Source organism: Echeneis naucrates, chromosome 12 (assembly GCF_900963305.1).
Source record: "Echeneis naucrates chromosome 12, fEcheNa1.1, whole genome shotgun sequence".
NCBI classification, from domain to species: Eukaryota; Metazoa; Chordata; class Actinopteri; order Carangiformes; family Echeneidae; genus Echeneis; species Echeneis naucrates.
In genome coordinates this window covers 9,848,591-9,865,637 of record NC_042522.1, presented here as the reverse complement: position 1 = coordinate 9,865,637, position 17,047 = coordinate 9,848,591, and the positions used below count along the sequence as shown (strand labels likewise).

The 17,047-nt window shown below is 40.0% G+C and overlaps 1 protein-coding gene across 5 annotated transcripts in view; it reads left to right on the top strand.

Moving 5' to 3' along the window:
• The window catches only part of cacna1bb (calcium channel, voltage-dependent, N type, alpha 1B subunit, b), a 146,871-nt gene that overhangs the window by 118,356 nt on the left and 11,468 nt on the right, over positions 1 to 17,047 (top strand). For all 5 annotated transcript variants that reach the window (XM_029515533.1, XM_029515532.1, XM_029515531.1 and 2 more), the window contains 13 exons: positions 805 to 888; positions 2,565 to 2,681; positions 3,440 to 3,505; positions 4,935 to 5,026; positions 5,146 to 5,296; positions 6,193 to 6,320; positions 8,734 to 8,830; positions 13,032 to 13,137; positions 13,255 to 13,362; positions 14,270 to 14,379; positions 14,750 to 14,919; positions 15,863 to 15,992; positions 16,081 to 16,191. In XM_029515533.1, coding sequence (XP_029371393.1) covers positions 805 to 888; positions 2,565 to 2,681; positions 3,440 to 3,505; positions 4,935 to 5,026; positions 5,146 to 5,296; positions 6,193 to 6,320; positions 8,734 to 8,830; positions 13,032 to 13,137; positions 13,255 to 13,362; positions 14,270 to 14,379; positions 14,750 to 14,919; positions 15,863 to 15,992; positions 16,081 to 16,191 — 1,470 coding nt within the window. The remainder of the gene's footprint in view (positions 1 to 804; positions 889 to 2,564; positions 2,682 to 3,439; positions 3,506 to 4,934; positions 5,027 to 5,145; positions 5,297 to 6,192; positions 6,321 to 8,733; positions 8,831 to 13,031; positions 13,138 to 13,254; positions 13,363 to 14,269; positions 14,380 to 14,749; positions 14,920 to 15,862; positions 15,993 to 16,080; positions 16,192 to 17,047) is intronic.

Here is a 17,047-nt window from a genome sequence, read left to right as displayed (position 1 = left end):
AGAGGTTGTGTCCACTAGTCTTCATAAAAGACTTAACTGAATAAAATGACAAGAAAAAACAAGGAAGCTAGAGGATTCATTTCCATTTTTAATGTCTAATTCTGTGATTCCGAGATCGCAGATTTTACAGGGCCCTATTTACTGAATGCCCAGAAAGACAGAGCTCGACATTAGCTTCAAAGTGTGCAAGTTTTGCAAAATGAGGAACCCTTTTTATAAAGACACACTTTTATTTTTGTTACTTAAGCAATTTGTGATATTTCTTTTATGCAACAGTTGCACCAATTCCATGTAAGCATGGATAAATGTTTAAAACTTAATAAATGTGAAAAAGACACTTTAATTTCTCCATTTGTCATTCTGTCAGACTGGAGTGGGTCCACCTATAGATTGAAGCAGAAATCATGATGAATCAAATAATTTTGAATCGAATGTTAGCCCCAAAACTCGGACTTGAATCGAATTGAATCATGAGATAGTAAAAGATTCCCACCCCTACCATTAATATATAAATGAAGGTCTGATAATATTTGAAGACAAATTCCTAAATATATGCAGGTGATTGCAGAGTCAACTCACCTACCGTTGAGTTTCCTTTTTCTTCTAATTCACGCAAAGTGTATAACATTTGCAAAAAAGATGAGTTAAGGGATTAAAAAATATAATGCGAGTATTAAAAAATGATGAGGATTAAAAAAGTGGTGGATCACCCATTTAATTAAAAAAATTAAATGCTTAACATATTCAAATGTGAGCAAACTCCCCTGTCCAGTCTTATCTGCTTGTCTTCTCTGTGTCTAACAGAACTACCTGAAAGCACCGTGGAATGTGTTTGACTTTGTGACTGTGCTGGGAAGCATCACAGACATCTTGGTCACAGAGATTAAGGTAAGAGATCATCATGCCCCTCCCCCCTGGTTGGAGTCCCCAGTGCCATCACAGAAAGCAGTCCCCTGTGGGTCATTTTAAAAATGCCTATCAGGTCTAGTCTGATGGATGGTTGATCTGAATGCTGAGAATGTGACTGGGCAGCATACTGTGACTCATGAGATGGAGTCACAATTGTCAAGTGTGTGTATGAAGGTGGAGAATAATTCATAGGCAGCAGTTACTTTTGGAATAAACATTTACATTTGATCTGCAAATAATGAGTATTTTATCATTTAGTGTCTGTATCGTAGTTATTTTGATTGATTGATATATTATTCAGTCAATAAAACATTTGGAGGAGTGAAAAATGCCCATCACATTTTTCAGGTGACATCTTCAGATTTGTTTCATCGGGGCAGCATCTTAAAAATCAAGCATGTTTAAATACAGTACTTTAAAACCACCAAATCTACACAAATCCACACAGCTCTCTGTTTTTTTTCCCCCACACTTGATTAACTGAGAAAAGCAATTGACCAAATATTTCCAGTTGCTCTCGTCATCGATGGGCCTTTTTCATATCTGTGCAAAGTGTTCCAGCTTCAAAATCGTGGATATAGAAGTCATGCTTTGCTATGCTCTCGTGGTCTCAGTCCTCAAATCAAAAGTTCAGCTGTGCAAACTGGGAGCAGAAATATCATATCCTGAAAATCAATACATGAAACATAGGCAGACACAGGGCAACAGGAGGAGCATTTGTGATATTACAGTTTGGAGCAGTTAGGCTCTGCTATTGAATTTGCACAGAAGACAAATAGACAAAAGCATTTGATTATGGAGACAGAGGACTGAGGCCAGGCAGCTTTCTGTGTGGCAAAGTTTGTCATTCTCTCTTTGCGTGATCATTAGTTCTCTTCTTTGTCTTTTCTCTCTTCTTTTCTGCTCTGTTTTTTGCCACTTTTGCTGTTTCCATCCTCTGCTGTGTCTTTCCTGGTGCCTGTACCCTCACTCTGTCACATCTGACACCTCTAGACGGTAAGTGGCTTTTCTTGTTGGCCGCTAATATTGTCATTTCGCTCATCAGTGTGCGTCAGTCTGTATCTCTCCCACAGTATTAGTTTGAAGGGTCTATGTTCAGGATCCTCCATGTGACATGATATAAAAGAAGATCAGGAGAACTATTAGAAATGTCTGCTTTAATAACACCAGCACCGTCTTCACTTGCATAAGATTTGATGTTAAAATGTTTCATGCAAGAAATGTTCACCTTAACAAATGGTTTCGTATCAAGCCCCTCCACTGTCTGGTGTTTGCTTTAAGATTTTGAACTCAGAGGAGATCAGTGCACTGGAGGAAAATGGTTTGTACTCTCACCTCATCCAGATGCATGTTTTTGTACTACTGCTGTAAAGTGTTCAGAGGGTTTTGTACAACAACTCAGTGTTAACAAAATAATGAGAGGAAAGTGATAATGCAGATTTTGTGACCGCTTTGCGAATTTATAGAATTTCACAAAAAATAATCCATTGAATTTGATTTGAGTTATTGGATGTAGAGTTTACAGTCACACAAGTTAGCAAGCTGGTCTCAGTTAAGTGAGCTCTCTTTAAGTTAAGTGTGGCCTGACCACGTAGGGCTGAAGCAGAAAAATGTTTGGGTTTTAATATGACAACTGCCACTGTTTTGTTTCCCAGGACAAGATGATCAACCTGAGCTTTCTGAGGCTGTTCAGAGCTGCTCGTCTCATCAAGCTGCTGCGGCAGGGCTACACCATCCGGATCCTGCTCTGGACCTTCGTTCAGTCCTTCAAGGTGATGAAACGCTCACCATAATTTAAACACACCAACTTAAAGTGAGTGGATCTGGATATGGTTATTAAACTAGTTAGTAAGTAAACAGTTTTAACGTAGCACATGTTTTATGGAAAGGGATGAAAGAAGTGTGCAGTTTTATAGCTTGTTAGTGGAATGAATGGCATTACAGAGGTGGAGAAATAGCAGGCTTGAAAGCAGACTGCAGAATTCCTCTGTAAGTGTTCAAATCGAAGTAAATAGGCCTCAGCAGGCAGCAGTTCAGATTTTCACACAGTGCTGGTTTGCTCTCTAAATCCCCCAGGACAAGTTGTGTTAAATGTAGAGCGCTAGGGCACAGGCGAGGGAATTGGTAGCAGCTTTAATGTCAGTGCTGAAAGCTTTTAAGCCCAATGAAAATGGACAGTAGCTGCAGAGTGTTAAAAGGTGGCTATTTAATTACATAATGTTCACCTTACAGAGATATAAATAGCTGCTTGAAAGAAATGACCCTGCAGGTCAGGATGACTGCTCTGTTTCTTAAATAGTACAGTAACATTTTACACTTTGGTGTGTGTGTCTTCGTGTATGTGTGCGTGTGGGAGAAAGATCGAACGGGATGCAAAGTGCTCAGAGGCTTTTGTACATGTCCAATGCTACTTGCAGCGCAGCAACCGTGTGTTTGTCACGTGACTGTGTGCGAGAGAGGAGCAGATGTGATGAAACTACAAATGACATTTATCCGAGTGTTTAAGTTGTGTTTAAATGTGTGTTTTCAGGCTCTTCCGTACGTCTGCCTGCTCATCGCCATGCTCTTCTTCATCTACGCAATCATCGGAATGCAGGTGAGTTGGGACATGACTAGCTGCTCTAAGACTGTCTGAATCTAAATAAACTGCAAGGGACGAGCAAAATCTCCCTCAGTCTGTAGTTTGTTTCGTCACACCTGCTGTGATACAACTCAGGCCTCTTTATCATGATTAGTAATTTATCATCCCGGTAGCAGTGAGTGATGAGTGATGTTTGAAAGTCAGGTGAGAACATCAAAACTGTTATTCCTCCTATGTGTTAGATACGTTAAAATGACCCAAATGGGCTTCAATGTCATCATCAATACAGCCCATCTCTCTTCTAGAGACTTTTAAAATAAGGTAAAGCATAAGTCACATCAGCGGAACGTTAATGTTAATGAACTGTTTCCATCAGTCAGGCGTTGAATGAATTCCTTTGAGTTCCTAGTTTGTTCTGTTGTGTCAGTTCATTGTTACTACGTACACACACCCTCTATCTCCATAGTTTACCATAGAGCTGAATCGCATCGCTTTTTTCACTTGATAGAAAATGCTACAGTCACAAGTTTCACAAAGCAATTACACATCAGCATTGTTTAACTTTGAATGAATGTTTCATTTAGTGGATTATGTGGTAGTGACATAAATAAAAGGATTATCTAATTCTTACTCCCCACATAGTGTCTATAAGATTGTGGTTTAGTGCCCTTCCTCTACAGGGTCTGGATGTTACATACATATTTGACTCCTGTCAGGTCTCCAGGGCCGTGCAGCAGAATGGACACGCCATGGGGCAAATAAATATTTAAAAAAAGGCCACTGGGTGTTTTAGGGGAAGCCTCATGTGACCTAATCTCTGTCTCTCATCGTTTATTTTGAAATCTTATCAATAGTGATGATTCAGTAGAGAGACATTTTGATTAATTACATAGTTTATGATAAGGTACATTAAAATTATATTGTATGTATTGTATTGAAAAACACAACACACAGTCACCCATACACATATATAGTACATACTCTATTTTGTGGTTGGAATAGTAATATTGTTAGTTTTTGTACCCACAATTCCAGTGTGATTCAGGTTCGGGCTTTGGCCTCTCATCAGTTGGCTTTCGTTGGGTCCTAAATCCCTGAGAAAATGGGGTAGAGGTCCCTGTAACAATAGGTAGTCAGCTTCAAATCAATAAAAAATCAAAAGGGGAACGAAAGTGTAATGATTGCTTCATCAGGACTGAGGATAAAATGTCAAACAACATAAATACTCACTCTGATTCAAAAGCCCCGGCATGTGGCATCATGCTTTTACAGCCGAGTGTTGCTCACTTGAAATCAGTGATGAGTCCGAGAAAAAAATATACAAAAGTGAAGTGTTTTAAGGAGCCGTTTGAAAATAGGTTTTTAGAAACCCTAAAAACTGTTTCTATGCAACAGCAGTTTATTGTAAGAGCAGTAAACACCTCCCAATGTCTTGCTGTCTAAGGTGTTTGGAAACATTGAGTTGAATGAAGACACCGCCATAAATCACCACAACAACTTCCAGACCTTTTTTCAGGCCTTGACCCTGCTGTTCAGGTAATCCTGCCCTCATTCCAAAAGCTGTTGAACAACAAATGATCTACTATCTGTGAAACAGTGTTTGCATTGACTTTGTGTACGTGTATGCGTGCCCTGGCTGTGATTTTGTCTTTCAGGAGCGCGACTGGAGAGGCGTGGCATGAGATCATGTTATCTTGTCTCAGTAATAGACCATGTGACAAGCTCTCAGGAACTCTAGGGATGGAGTGTGGAAGTGACTTTGCCTACTTTTACTTTGTCTCCTTCATCTTCCTCTGCTCCTTCCTGGTGAGGAGACTTGTCCTGTAGTACTGACAAAAATGAAAAAAGTTTGTTTAGCCTATAAAGTATTACCTTTAACTTTGTTTAACTTGGTCAAACTTATTCGAATGTTTTTGTCGTTAATGATCGAAAAATATTCAAATATTTTAAAAGGAGAAAAAACCGCTTCAACCTTTTTTCATCTATTTTTATTTTTTTAATTCTATGTCTAGATTGAACCCAAAACGTTGTTTCTGCTGTGATAAAAGAACTCTTTGTGGTTTACAGTAAATAAGGGCAGAGCATGACTCAGAAAAATACTGTCAGTGAAAGAAAATGAAGCGTAAAATTGGAAGAAAATGCAAATGAGCTGCTGTTAATGCGAGAATATCCTCAAAGGAACCTTAAGTCGACCATATAGTGTTTGCACTGTTGATGGAATTTTTAATCAGATCACTTACATGTTTGTACTTCAGATTTATTTATTTATTTATTTATTAATAAAAGCTTATGCCTTTTTGTGATGAAGTCATAAAACTGTACTTCATGAAATACACCAACTAGATAAAGAAAAACGGGGACTGATGAAGGATTGCCAACAATAAAAAGACTTAGTTGTGTTGATATTGTGATGCGATGGCGCTGCATTTGGGGTCAGTTTTAAAGAGATGCATATTACATGCAGGGATGGAACCCTGTAAAAAATACAAAAACATCTTTTAAATAGAACTTACATTATATCAATTATACAGTTTCATAATTCCATATTGTAATTATTGTATGTAAATATTTTCAGCAACTGAATCTTCTTCACTAACTTTCACTAATCTTTTCAGGTTAAAGCTTTTGATGTTGGTGAATCAATACATACAGTACATACATGTACTATAATGTCTTTTGTTGTTTGCATTTTCATCTACCAGATGTTGAACCTCTTTGTTGCTGTCATCATGGACAACTTTGAGTATCTGACCAGGGACGCTTCCATTTTGGGGCCTCATCACCTTGATGAATTCATCCGTGTGTGGGCGGAATATGACCCTGCTGCCTGGTAGGTGCTATGGCTGCATGCTTTCTGACAAATGCGTTGGCGCTAAATGGGAGGACGGAGTGGGGGGTTCAAAGAGAAGAGACGGTGATTCGACACAATGCTCTTAGAATGGCTTCTGAGTTCCAGCAGGATGACTCTGTGACATGGAAGTGGAGGAATCCCATCACAGGAGCAGTGGGTGAATGACATTAAGCCTGAGCCCAGAGTGTTGGCTGCGGCTGGTGACGAGCCCCCTGTTGGCTGGACTGATGCATGTAAATCCAGCGTTCCGCATGGCATCCTCTCAGCCCTCCGTGCTGCTAAGCTCCAAAGCTCTTCAGTCTGTCACAGTGGTCTGAGGAAAAATTAATTTCTGTGCCTTCAACAGGTCTATGTCAGCGCCCCCTCTGCCCCTTACCCTAACCGCAATGTTTAACCGATGAAAAGCACAATGCGAGTTTTAACTGAGACAGTGTGAGGCGTAATCGGTCTCAGATTATGTAAGGCTCATTAAATTTTAACGAACGCTTCGCAGGAGCCTTGTCAGTGAGAAGGGACTCCAGGAGAGATGTGAAATTTCCATCACCTTACAGACATAATGGGGGAGGAATTATTATTTATACTCTTGAATATAGATGAGCTGCTCTCAGAGGTGCATACAGTAACATTCAGCATATTCCTCATTATACCAGAGGAATATATTTAAAGCTCATAGTCTTCAGTTGTTAGTGGTTCACACAGATTGTTGTTAATGAAACAGATGGTTAAAACTGGATTTTGTCCCTGTTCCACAAAACCATTTTTTGAACTATGACAGTAAACACAAGGGTTGAGCCATGCCCTGATCCTTCCCTGATAAAGTTAGGAGAAACTGAACATTTCATAGTTAATCATTCATATGTATATATTATTGAAAGCTTTAATCTAAAAACAACAGGGAAAAAGTCACAAATAAACTATTCAGTCTCTCCACTAATATTTGTTTTTGACAATGTGGAAAAAGATATAAAGCCTCATTTGGACCTACATTCTGGGAAATTACGGAACAAAAGGTATCAAAAATGCATGAAACAAACTAAATATGAATAAATTCAGCAGAGCTAAATGAAATAATCTGAAACTAACAAGCCTGTTAGTATGTTGTATATTTTATAGTGCTGTTTCCTGACTGTTAATGGCCTACCACAGATAACAGAATATTATAGACAGATGTAATGAAATGCCCTATGACCTAACCTCTTGAACATGTCTCATCTTTTTCAGCGGGAGGATATGCTATCAGGATATGTACAAATTGTTGCGTTTTATCTCTCCTCCTCTGGGCCTGGGGAAGAAGTGCCCTAACAGGGTGGCTTATAAGGTTTGCACTCCCACACAGTCCTTTTGTTTTCAAAGGGACCGTGATGGTCTCAGACTGTGAATGTCTGTTCTCATTCCCTGCAGTGCCAGAGAATGACCTGACCACACACGCATACAAACACACATTGATCCTCCACTAACCAGCTGGCAGGTAACCATGGCGAGTGCAGGAAACAATGCCACAAGTCAGGCTCAGAGTGAAAGAGGAGTGGGAAGTGAAGAGAGAGCATTGTGTGCTTTGTTTCCACTGTGGTTACTGGTTATGTGTCTTAGCATGCACAAAACAGAGGGCATCTTAAAGGAGTATACAACCAAATCCAAATCCATCATTTGAATCTAAATTCCAACCCGCCTGTCTTGGAAAGTGGCTCTGAAAAGTTTGCAGCTGCTCCTTGTTGGGGGATAACTGGTGAGGTTGAGTTTGGGTGCCTTCCAGTCGGTTGAAAGAGAAAGAAGGATCCATACAAACAACAAGCTAACAGGGACTGAAGGAAGCTGCTCACTCTTTATTTGAGAAGTGTCAGGTATCAGTGGCCCTTTCAACACTCCTTAATGGAAACTGTCAGTCTAGACTGCTGCTTCTCAATGATGTTACTGTCTACATGTACCTATACCCACTGTTTCGGTACATTTCCCATTTTGATTGGGCATTTAATTTTAATCAAAATGTAAGTCACTTACTTTTAAGAGCCAATAGGTGGTGAGTGTTTGATACTCAAATTTCCGTTGGTCTACTCCTTTTATATAAAATGCACTCTCAAGTGCAGCAGGATCCCTCCATCCAGCATCTCAGCACAGGGACTCCTCAGGAGCATCCTCTTCTCATTCCTCTGGGATCCATTCCTGAATGTGGAAATCCAACTAGGATGGCATTCCAGAGCATCATATCCTGGAAATCTTATTAACAAGGATTTCTGTGTCTCCCTCTTTTTTCTCTCCCATTCTCTCTCTTGGATTTTACCACTTTGTGTTCCAATGCATTTTTCCCTACTACTACTTTCAATCCCTTCACCTCCTCACCGGGGAAATCTTCATCCCTCCTTCCATGGTCTCCCTCCGCCTTTCCACTGGGAAGCGGCCGCATGACTTACCGTGATATGTACAACATGCTTCGCGACATGTCCCCTCCACTAGGTTTGGGAAAGAAATGTCCACCCCGAGTCGCCTATAAGGTAGAATTCCTCCTTTCTCCTTCCTCTTCCTCCCTCCTGCGGTCACTGCTGGTTTCCTGCTTCCACCAGTCAAACATCTTCAGGCTTTTGTCAGTGTGTCACAGGCTGTATACTCTGACCTGCTGCTGTGTTGTTCTCCCTTTTTATCTCTGGTCTGTTTTTATCTGTAAAGCTCTGTGTTCTTTTCCGTTCTGTCTGCTGTAGGGCCATGTAACAATAACAAAAGAAGATAGATCAGAGAGCTGAGTAAAACCAGAATGTTTGAGTCCATCTTGGTCAGACACTAATAGGCATTGGTTATCAAAACAGCAGCAGCTGGTTGTTAAAGTAAAGTGGCACAAAATGATGAATGTCTCTTTGGTAGTTATAGCTGCACTCGTGAATATGCTTTATATTATTCCAGTATTGATATGGTGCAATGTGGAAATGATCACCGATGACTGGATCCACGGAGAATGAACTCTGAAGCCCTATTGAGCATCTCAGTTCTCTTTAGCTCATAGGTGTGTTTTTTTAGTTTTTAGCAACAGCAGGTGGACCACCTACAGCAGAAGCCTAAAAGTCAGGTATTATCTCATAGGAATTAGTAGAGGCATTGCTTCCTGTTTTTGCTTTAGGGTGTATATCCTTCTCTGGTTCCCAAAGTGAATCTGAGGGTTACAATTCTTTTTCAGGCCATTATTCAGTAGGAAGTTGCAAATCACAGATGTCTACAACCTGTCTAAAAAAGATTTGCCCCGAGGGTAGACCAATGTTTCCACAGACTGTCATGCTCTGCTCCTGTCGACCTTAACCTATGTAAGATGAGGAACAGAGTGAGTTTAAAATATTAGTCGTATCCTGGGCAGTTATTTTATTATTCTGAACTGAGTGCATCTGTAAAATTAAAAGAACCCATTTGAAGATGCAACCTGCAGGATAACTGGTTTGATTTTCATTTATTCATATATATATATATATATATATATTTTTTTTTTTTTTTTTTTGCCATAATATGGGCAGAGCTTCAGACAAGAACTTCTGTAGACCTGTAGACACTTTTTATCTAGTACTGCCATGAGGTGACATTTTTGGTGAGAGAGAGGTTCTTACTAACTATTGGATGGATTAAATAGACATGTGCTACAGACATGCTTGTTCCCCATAGAATGAATAATAACACCTCTTGTGTTTCACAACTTTTCAAAGGACCAGCAACAGGTCAAGTGTTCACCATTTGGTTTTTGACCAAATGTTTGCAGAGGTACTGCTGCTAACCTTAGACCAGGGATTCCCATCAAAGTCAGACTTTGTCCATGTTATGCAAACATGCAACATGGTAAACAGCTTTTAGACATTGGGGCTGTGTAGCAATGGTTACTACAACCCAGCATGGCTGTTTTCTTGTCCCCCTAAGGTTTGTACCTAGAACACTGGCTGAATAAATTAGTTGCATCGCCTGGATGTGTAAATGGTGATCACGTCAGATTGTTGTTTCAGTGCTCCTAGTGGCCAAAATGTCATTATTGCAGCACAACCAGGATATATCAAACACTTAATTAAAACACTTCAGCTAAATTCACGTTTGAAAAAGCAACTTGGAAAATGACTTAGGGCAAGGTCAATTACATATTTTTGTTAGAATTTACTCACCAATGTAAGATATAAGGACATTGCCACTCTCATCTCATCAGCTAATTCCATGACTTGAGTGGAAATGATTGGCACATGATCATATGTGAGACCTGTATATGTGTGAGGTGAGATTAATGTCTACTCCTCAACAATCCTCAGGTAGTTCCTGTGCCAGCTGCTTACCTCTTAGCATGCAGACTGGTTCCACTACATGCACAGCTGTCGAGATGAATCACATTTGAAACTGTCCTGCCCTTGCCCCAGTTGAGGTCTGACATGGTGGCATCTCCAAATATAACTCTTGTTTTTATGAATCGACAGAGAAAAATATGAGCAAAGGCAGAGAGAGAGCAACCGTACACTTGAGAACATTTTTCACCCAACTATATCTTTCTGTTGTCCCTCCCACCACATCACGCTCCCAGTTAACTTCCCCTCCTAATGAACACATTTTCTAAAAGTCACCTTTTACGATCTATGTTCTAGTTTTATGTTCTGTCTTCAGGCTAACTTTCTTCCTCTCTTCTGAATGAGCATGTCTGGGGCTTTCAACCCTTTTCTCTCCCACCCTGTCCGACTGCACTGTGTGTTTGCGTGCATATTAAGTCTTTGCCTGCAAGACAGTGATTTCTGCATATGCGATTTCAGAGTGTCTTTCTGTCTTTTTATTTGTTTGTTGCTCATGTCTGCACTGCTTCTCTTTCTGCAAGCTATTACATGCGTAGATGTTTTCCATTAAAAGCTCCAACTCCCCCTCGTTCTCCTCCATTCTTTGCTTCTCAATGCTCCATCTCTTCTTATGCATTGTTATGTACCCTTATTGAATAGACAGTCTTTTCTTTTCTCTCTTTCTTTTTGTTTTGCCCCCGCTCAGTTTTAATCAAACAGGAACCTGCAGTTTTCTCTTCTTCTTTTTTTTCCTTCAAATGTTTCTGATGTTTTCACTCTTGAAAGTTAATTGAAAGTTCCTGTACTTTCCCCCCGACTCCCTCCAGCCTCATTATGAATGTGTTGCACTCATTCAAGCATGTGCGTGTATGAATCATTCATTTCAGTGTTGATCCTGCAGTCCTGCATAGCATGGAGTTGTCAGTTTGTACTTTTTACATTCAAATCCTGATGAATTTTAAAGTTTCATTACATTTTGAAGATGAATTGATTAATTAGTAATAACTGCAGCAATGTGAGATCAGTAACTGTTAGAACTTTATATAATTAACTGATTATTTCACAGATCCATCTCCTAATCTTCAAAATAAATGTCAGAATAAAGTTAAATCATAGCGACATTACACTGCTTGTGTAATTTACAATAATATAACGGAACAAAGCAGCAATGCTCACATTGGAGAATCTCAAGCCGGATCCTAATGTCGGGTATTCTTGCTCAATAAGTGACTTAAACTATTAATCATTTGACAGAAGTTGCTGTCACTGATTTACTTGACTCATCTATAAAATGAAAATGAAACATTTTCCTGATTCAATTCAAAAATGATGTGCTGAGAGACAGATTAAGATTATGACCAAATCTATCTAGACCATATGCACATTAATATATTACCGGTCAATGTAATGTAAATCAGGGCTGCCACTCATCACCAATCAACCTGGACACAACTACCATGTTAACAACGTTTACTTGGTTGACTTGTTGACTGTCTGACTTATAGACGGACAGATTGTCCAGGTTCACATGATCTTCACTTGAAATTCAAAATTAGAGAAACCTGGATTTTGTGCAATATCTCCAACACCAGAATATCTTACAGCCATTATGGAGAGGAGGAATGAATAGCAAGTAGCTTTATCAGGACAAACATGGCATGAATGTTACATTAAGACCAAGTCAATATTTTGAAGAAGCAATTTGGTGGAGAGTTTTCTGTCTCCTTCACTCAGTTGTGAGTCCAGCAGCCGCTTGTCTTGTCAGGTGGTTCTTAGAGATTATATTCAAAATGAAGGAAGTGCTGCTGCATGTTTCCAGCTGCAATGAGAGCTTAGCTTGTTCACAGAGCCCAGTGTGCTCAGCATCACAACTTAAGCTGATTTGTGCTCGTGTCATTGGAACAGCAGCAGCAACAGAGCAGACCCTGCTGAATCTGTGGACAGAAGCTTGGAGATGGAGGCCTTCTTCTGGGGGTTGATTAGTGACTTGGCTGAAACTACAGTTTTTGAATTTGGCAGAACTAACAATTGGCAATAATATTCCTAACTGATATATTTATTAGGTCATTTATTGAGCATGAATGCTAAACTTTGAATGATTCGGGCACTCCAAAGTAAGGATTTGTTGCAAACTAAGCGCTTAGCGAGGGAATCAGAAAAGTAATCAACATAAATTGATTATAATAATTAAAATACATGTTTTCAGCCCTTGCATGTGACAATGGCTTTTTTTACTTTTAGAAGCTGACCTAACGCCTTATCAAGGCAAAACATTGCTGCTTCTGAAGCCAAATTTTTTGCAAATTCAATCCTTAAATTGAACTTGTGGTTGCGTCTTGAATCCAGCCCCCTTCTCCTCGGCTGTTGAATAGTTGTGCCCTGTTCATGGCCTCTCCCCTCTTGCTTCCATTCCTCTCAGCGATTGGTGAAGATGAATATGCCCATTGCAGATGACAACACAGTGCATTTCACCTCCACACTGATGGCCTTGATACGCACAGCCCTAGAGATCAAACTGGCATCTGGTGAGAGACTTAAACTACAAATTCCAGAATCCCTTGCAGCCACTTTGGTGTTAATGTGAGTGCTCTTGATCACTGTGGTGGAGATTTGATGTGACATGTTTGTGGGTCTGTCCCCAGGGGTCCTGGCGCAGCGTTTGTGCGATGCTGACCTAAAGAGGGAGATCAGCCGAGTTTGGCCCAACCTGTCGCAGAAGAATGCCGACCTGCTGGTGACGCCACATAAATGTGAGCAGCAGTCAAGTTGAGTTTTACTGGGATCTGTCAAAGGGCCTGAAATTGTACCCATCCATCCATCTTCTACCGCTTTTCCATTTCTGGGTCGCAGGGGGTGCTGGAGCCAATCCCAGTTCACACTGGGTGAGGGTGGGGTCACCTTGTACAGGTCACCATTCCATCATAGGGCCAACACACAGAGGCAGACAGAGACCAACAACCACTCACACTCAGACCTACAGACAATTTAGAGTCACCAGTTAACCCAAACTCTTTTTTTCAGTGACCATGACCTTCTTATTGTGGGGTGACACCACTCACCACTATGTCGCTGTGCTGCCCCTGAAATTTTATTACAAATGAAAAATCTGCAGTGGGACCAGACGACTTCACAACTTCACAAAACCTCATTTTGCCTACTTTTAAGATACACAAACTAATTTATAGATATTTGTAGAAGAAATTAGTTTATATAATTACACTACAATGGCTCTCAAAGAGTGAAAATTCAGTCTTGTATTTAGGAAGATGGAAGCTTTTTGAGCCCTAAAAGTCTAAATTTCTCAAAAGGCATTACTGCTGTTGTGAGGTAATTACATTTTTATGTCTAATAAAAAATAGACAATGGTGTAAATAAAGAAAATTATGAGGTGTTTTGTGTAAGCATGTTTCTCTCGGTACACTGACAGCCATCGATTCGATCTTCTGATCAGTCAATAATAGATGACCAATAACAGAAAATGGACAGATTTCTTGAAAAGGTGTCAATCCTTTGTGGTATGGTTTTTCTAGTAAACACATCCATTCACACCCACTGGCCGGACGCGCTGTACTGTTCATGTCTTCTGCTCTGAGTTGAGTCGAGTGCACCATCTACTGCTGTGATGGAGGAACTGTTTCCCTCTTCTCTCACCTCCAGACAATGAGCTGACAGTGGGGAAGGTCTATGCTGCTCACATGATCTTTGACTACTACAAGCAGAATCGTGCCAAGAGGCTTCAACAGCAAAATCTTTCAGCAGGACCTCAGGTACGAATAATTGTCTCAGTCATTTAGGCATTTAGGCAGCGAACTATCATTTTAATCCTTTCTGTCCTGTATTATAATATATTGACAATTATTATTATTTTTAAGACTAAAAAGACGGTTCAGTCTTCGCAGTCGCAAATTGCACCAATTTTTACTTGTTTTATATGAAATAAATCATAAAGGCAACCTATGTATCTAAATAAAACTTACAAGAAAGATTTTTAAATAAATGTATTCTTGAATCATCAACGATTGACCTCAAAGGAGATGTTGGAACACAAAAACTGATTTTGTTCTGTTGCAGCCATCAAAATGTCAGTGTCAATTTCAAGAGTCCTTTTGTCCCGACTGCTGTTGATTTGTCTGGCAGAGTAAACTGGGAGCATTGTTTCGTCCAGTGCTGCCACTCACTTGCATACAGGAAGTAGTACCTCCGATCTGCAGCCCCAAGCAGCCCCTCCCACCCATCCCTGAACCAGAAGCCAAGCCAGAGGCCCCGCCCACCGCCACCACAGCCACGTTAATCAGCAGGGATACAATGTGAGTATGCATCATCACATACCTGGTCTAACTGAACCACAATGCCATGCCATTGATTCCATTAGATTTTTTCACCCAACATATAAATTCCTGAGTCCACTTTGGATTTTGACGCCTTGTGTCTAATGTCAGACATTACATTATTAACATTACAAATGGCTTTAAAATTATTTTTTAAATAGCTTTGTTTATTAAGTAGTTTACTGTGCTTTCAAGCGCTTTCAAAATTTGATTGAGGCAAGAACTGCCATTAGAAACTGCCGCAGGGAACCAGTGTAGTGAGCAGTTGAGCGGCGTAGGAAAACATGAGGTCTTTGAACACCAGTTAAGAAAGTGGACTGGGTCTTTGTTGAGGAGGGAATCACATTAGTGCAGGCAAGAGATGATTCCATCCTTTTGATGTTGTCCAGAAATAATCAACATGAGCCTGGGTCAGGTTCATAGCTGCCTGGTATGGCATTGACAGTCTACTTTCAGTATGGACACTCTCTGCCCTGGTGGACTGTGAACTCAGCCTTATCTAGACTGAGTGTCGGATGGGGGAATAACAAAGCTCGGTGTTCTTAGTATTCTATTGAAACATCCACAACTGTAGAATTTCTTGTTTTAATTTGTCATTGAAAAGTGATCTAAAACTGGTCTTATAAATGCAAACTGACAAATATAAAGGACCATACCACCCATTTTAGGCAAATCACCGCATTGATTTAGTTTATACCTGTGGAGGGTTTCTCAAAGACAGACTCCGACTTTAGCTTAGAGATACCTGGAAGTCAAAATTCAGATGAACATCGAACTTCTTCTGTTGCACAAATCTGTCTTTTGGACAACTGATATGCCATGAATTCTGAGTAAATAAAAAAAAATTTTAAACAAGAAAAATGACAAGCCAACCATTGCAAGGACATTTTGAGTGTAACAGTACAACCCTAACCCTAACCAGATTGAATCAGAGGAGTGCCATAAAGCATTCCCAGTCCGGAGATGTTTCTCAAGCTACACAGAGACCTAAAATCCGGAAGAAACTACAGAGGGGCCAATCAGAGGATGTGCCATATTCCACTGGACCCCAGGTACAAGAACAACAAGAAAAGTCCATCATGGAAATGTCTCTGTCATCTCTGTTGCCTCGATACATGCTCCCTCTTCTTCATTCTACAGGAGTTGGTTGAGCTGAAACAGGTGGATAACATTTCAGACACAGAAGGATACCCCAGTCTGGAAGGCCACTACAGAGCAGCTTCTCTTCCCCGACTTAATGCTGAGTACTACGTAAGCCCTTCCATGCTCATAATCCATAATTCACTTTTTTTTTTTTTTTTTTAACCAGTAATAGAACAGAAAGCTCCGGTTCATTTAAAGTTGTTTCTTTGAGCTGTGAGACTATCAGCTTTGTAAATGCAGACACTCTGGATACCTTCAGCTTTTCCTGGATGAAATAATCGCGCGGCTGAAGGTAGGAGACAGAAAATGGCTGAAAAAGACTGCTTTGAAGCGGATTGGTAGCCTTTTAAAGAAAGCAGCCATGAGCGAACTGAAGCAGAGTTGCTCTCTGTCAGTTTGCATCAGCTCATCCTGTTGATGGTGGCCTCTTCAGCCTGCAAAGAAAATTCAGGATAGACATTGGCACAGTAAAATGGATGGTTAATAGTTGAGAAAAAAAGGTTATATAGTACGCTAGTATAGAAAATACATGTTACAATACATATTGAAGTATCATTCATCATTTATGTCATCATCCCATAAGGCAATGTATATTATCGATTACAATGGAAAAGGATATTTTTACATTGACTATTGCTAATCTTGACTATTATTTAAATTTCTGCTCTACTGATATAGTCTTCAAACAAATGGAATATGCTGAATGAAGTTTTTAGTGTTTTAAAAGGCAGGAATATTGAATTCATGACAAACCAGCTGAGCAGCAGCTGTGCTAACAAACCCATCACCACAGAGAGTGGTGATGGGTTTGCAGTATAAGTTCCTGACTTTACCTGTTATTCCGCTAGTCAGACAGTTCAAACTATATCATTTCTTCAGAACCTTCAGGTTATCATCAAGATAGAAACTGATTTAAGTATCTGTAACTGTAAAAACAACACAAAGAGAACTATTCTAAGGCTTC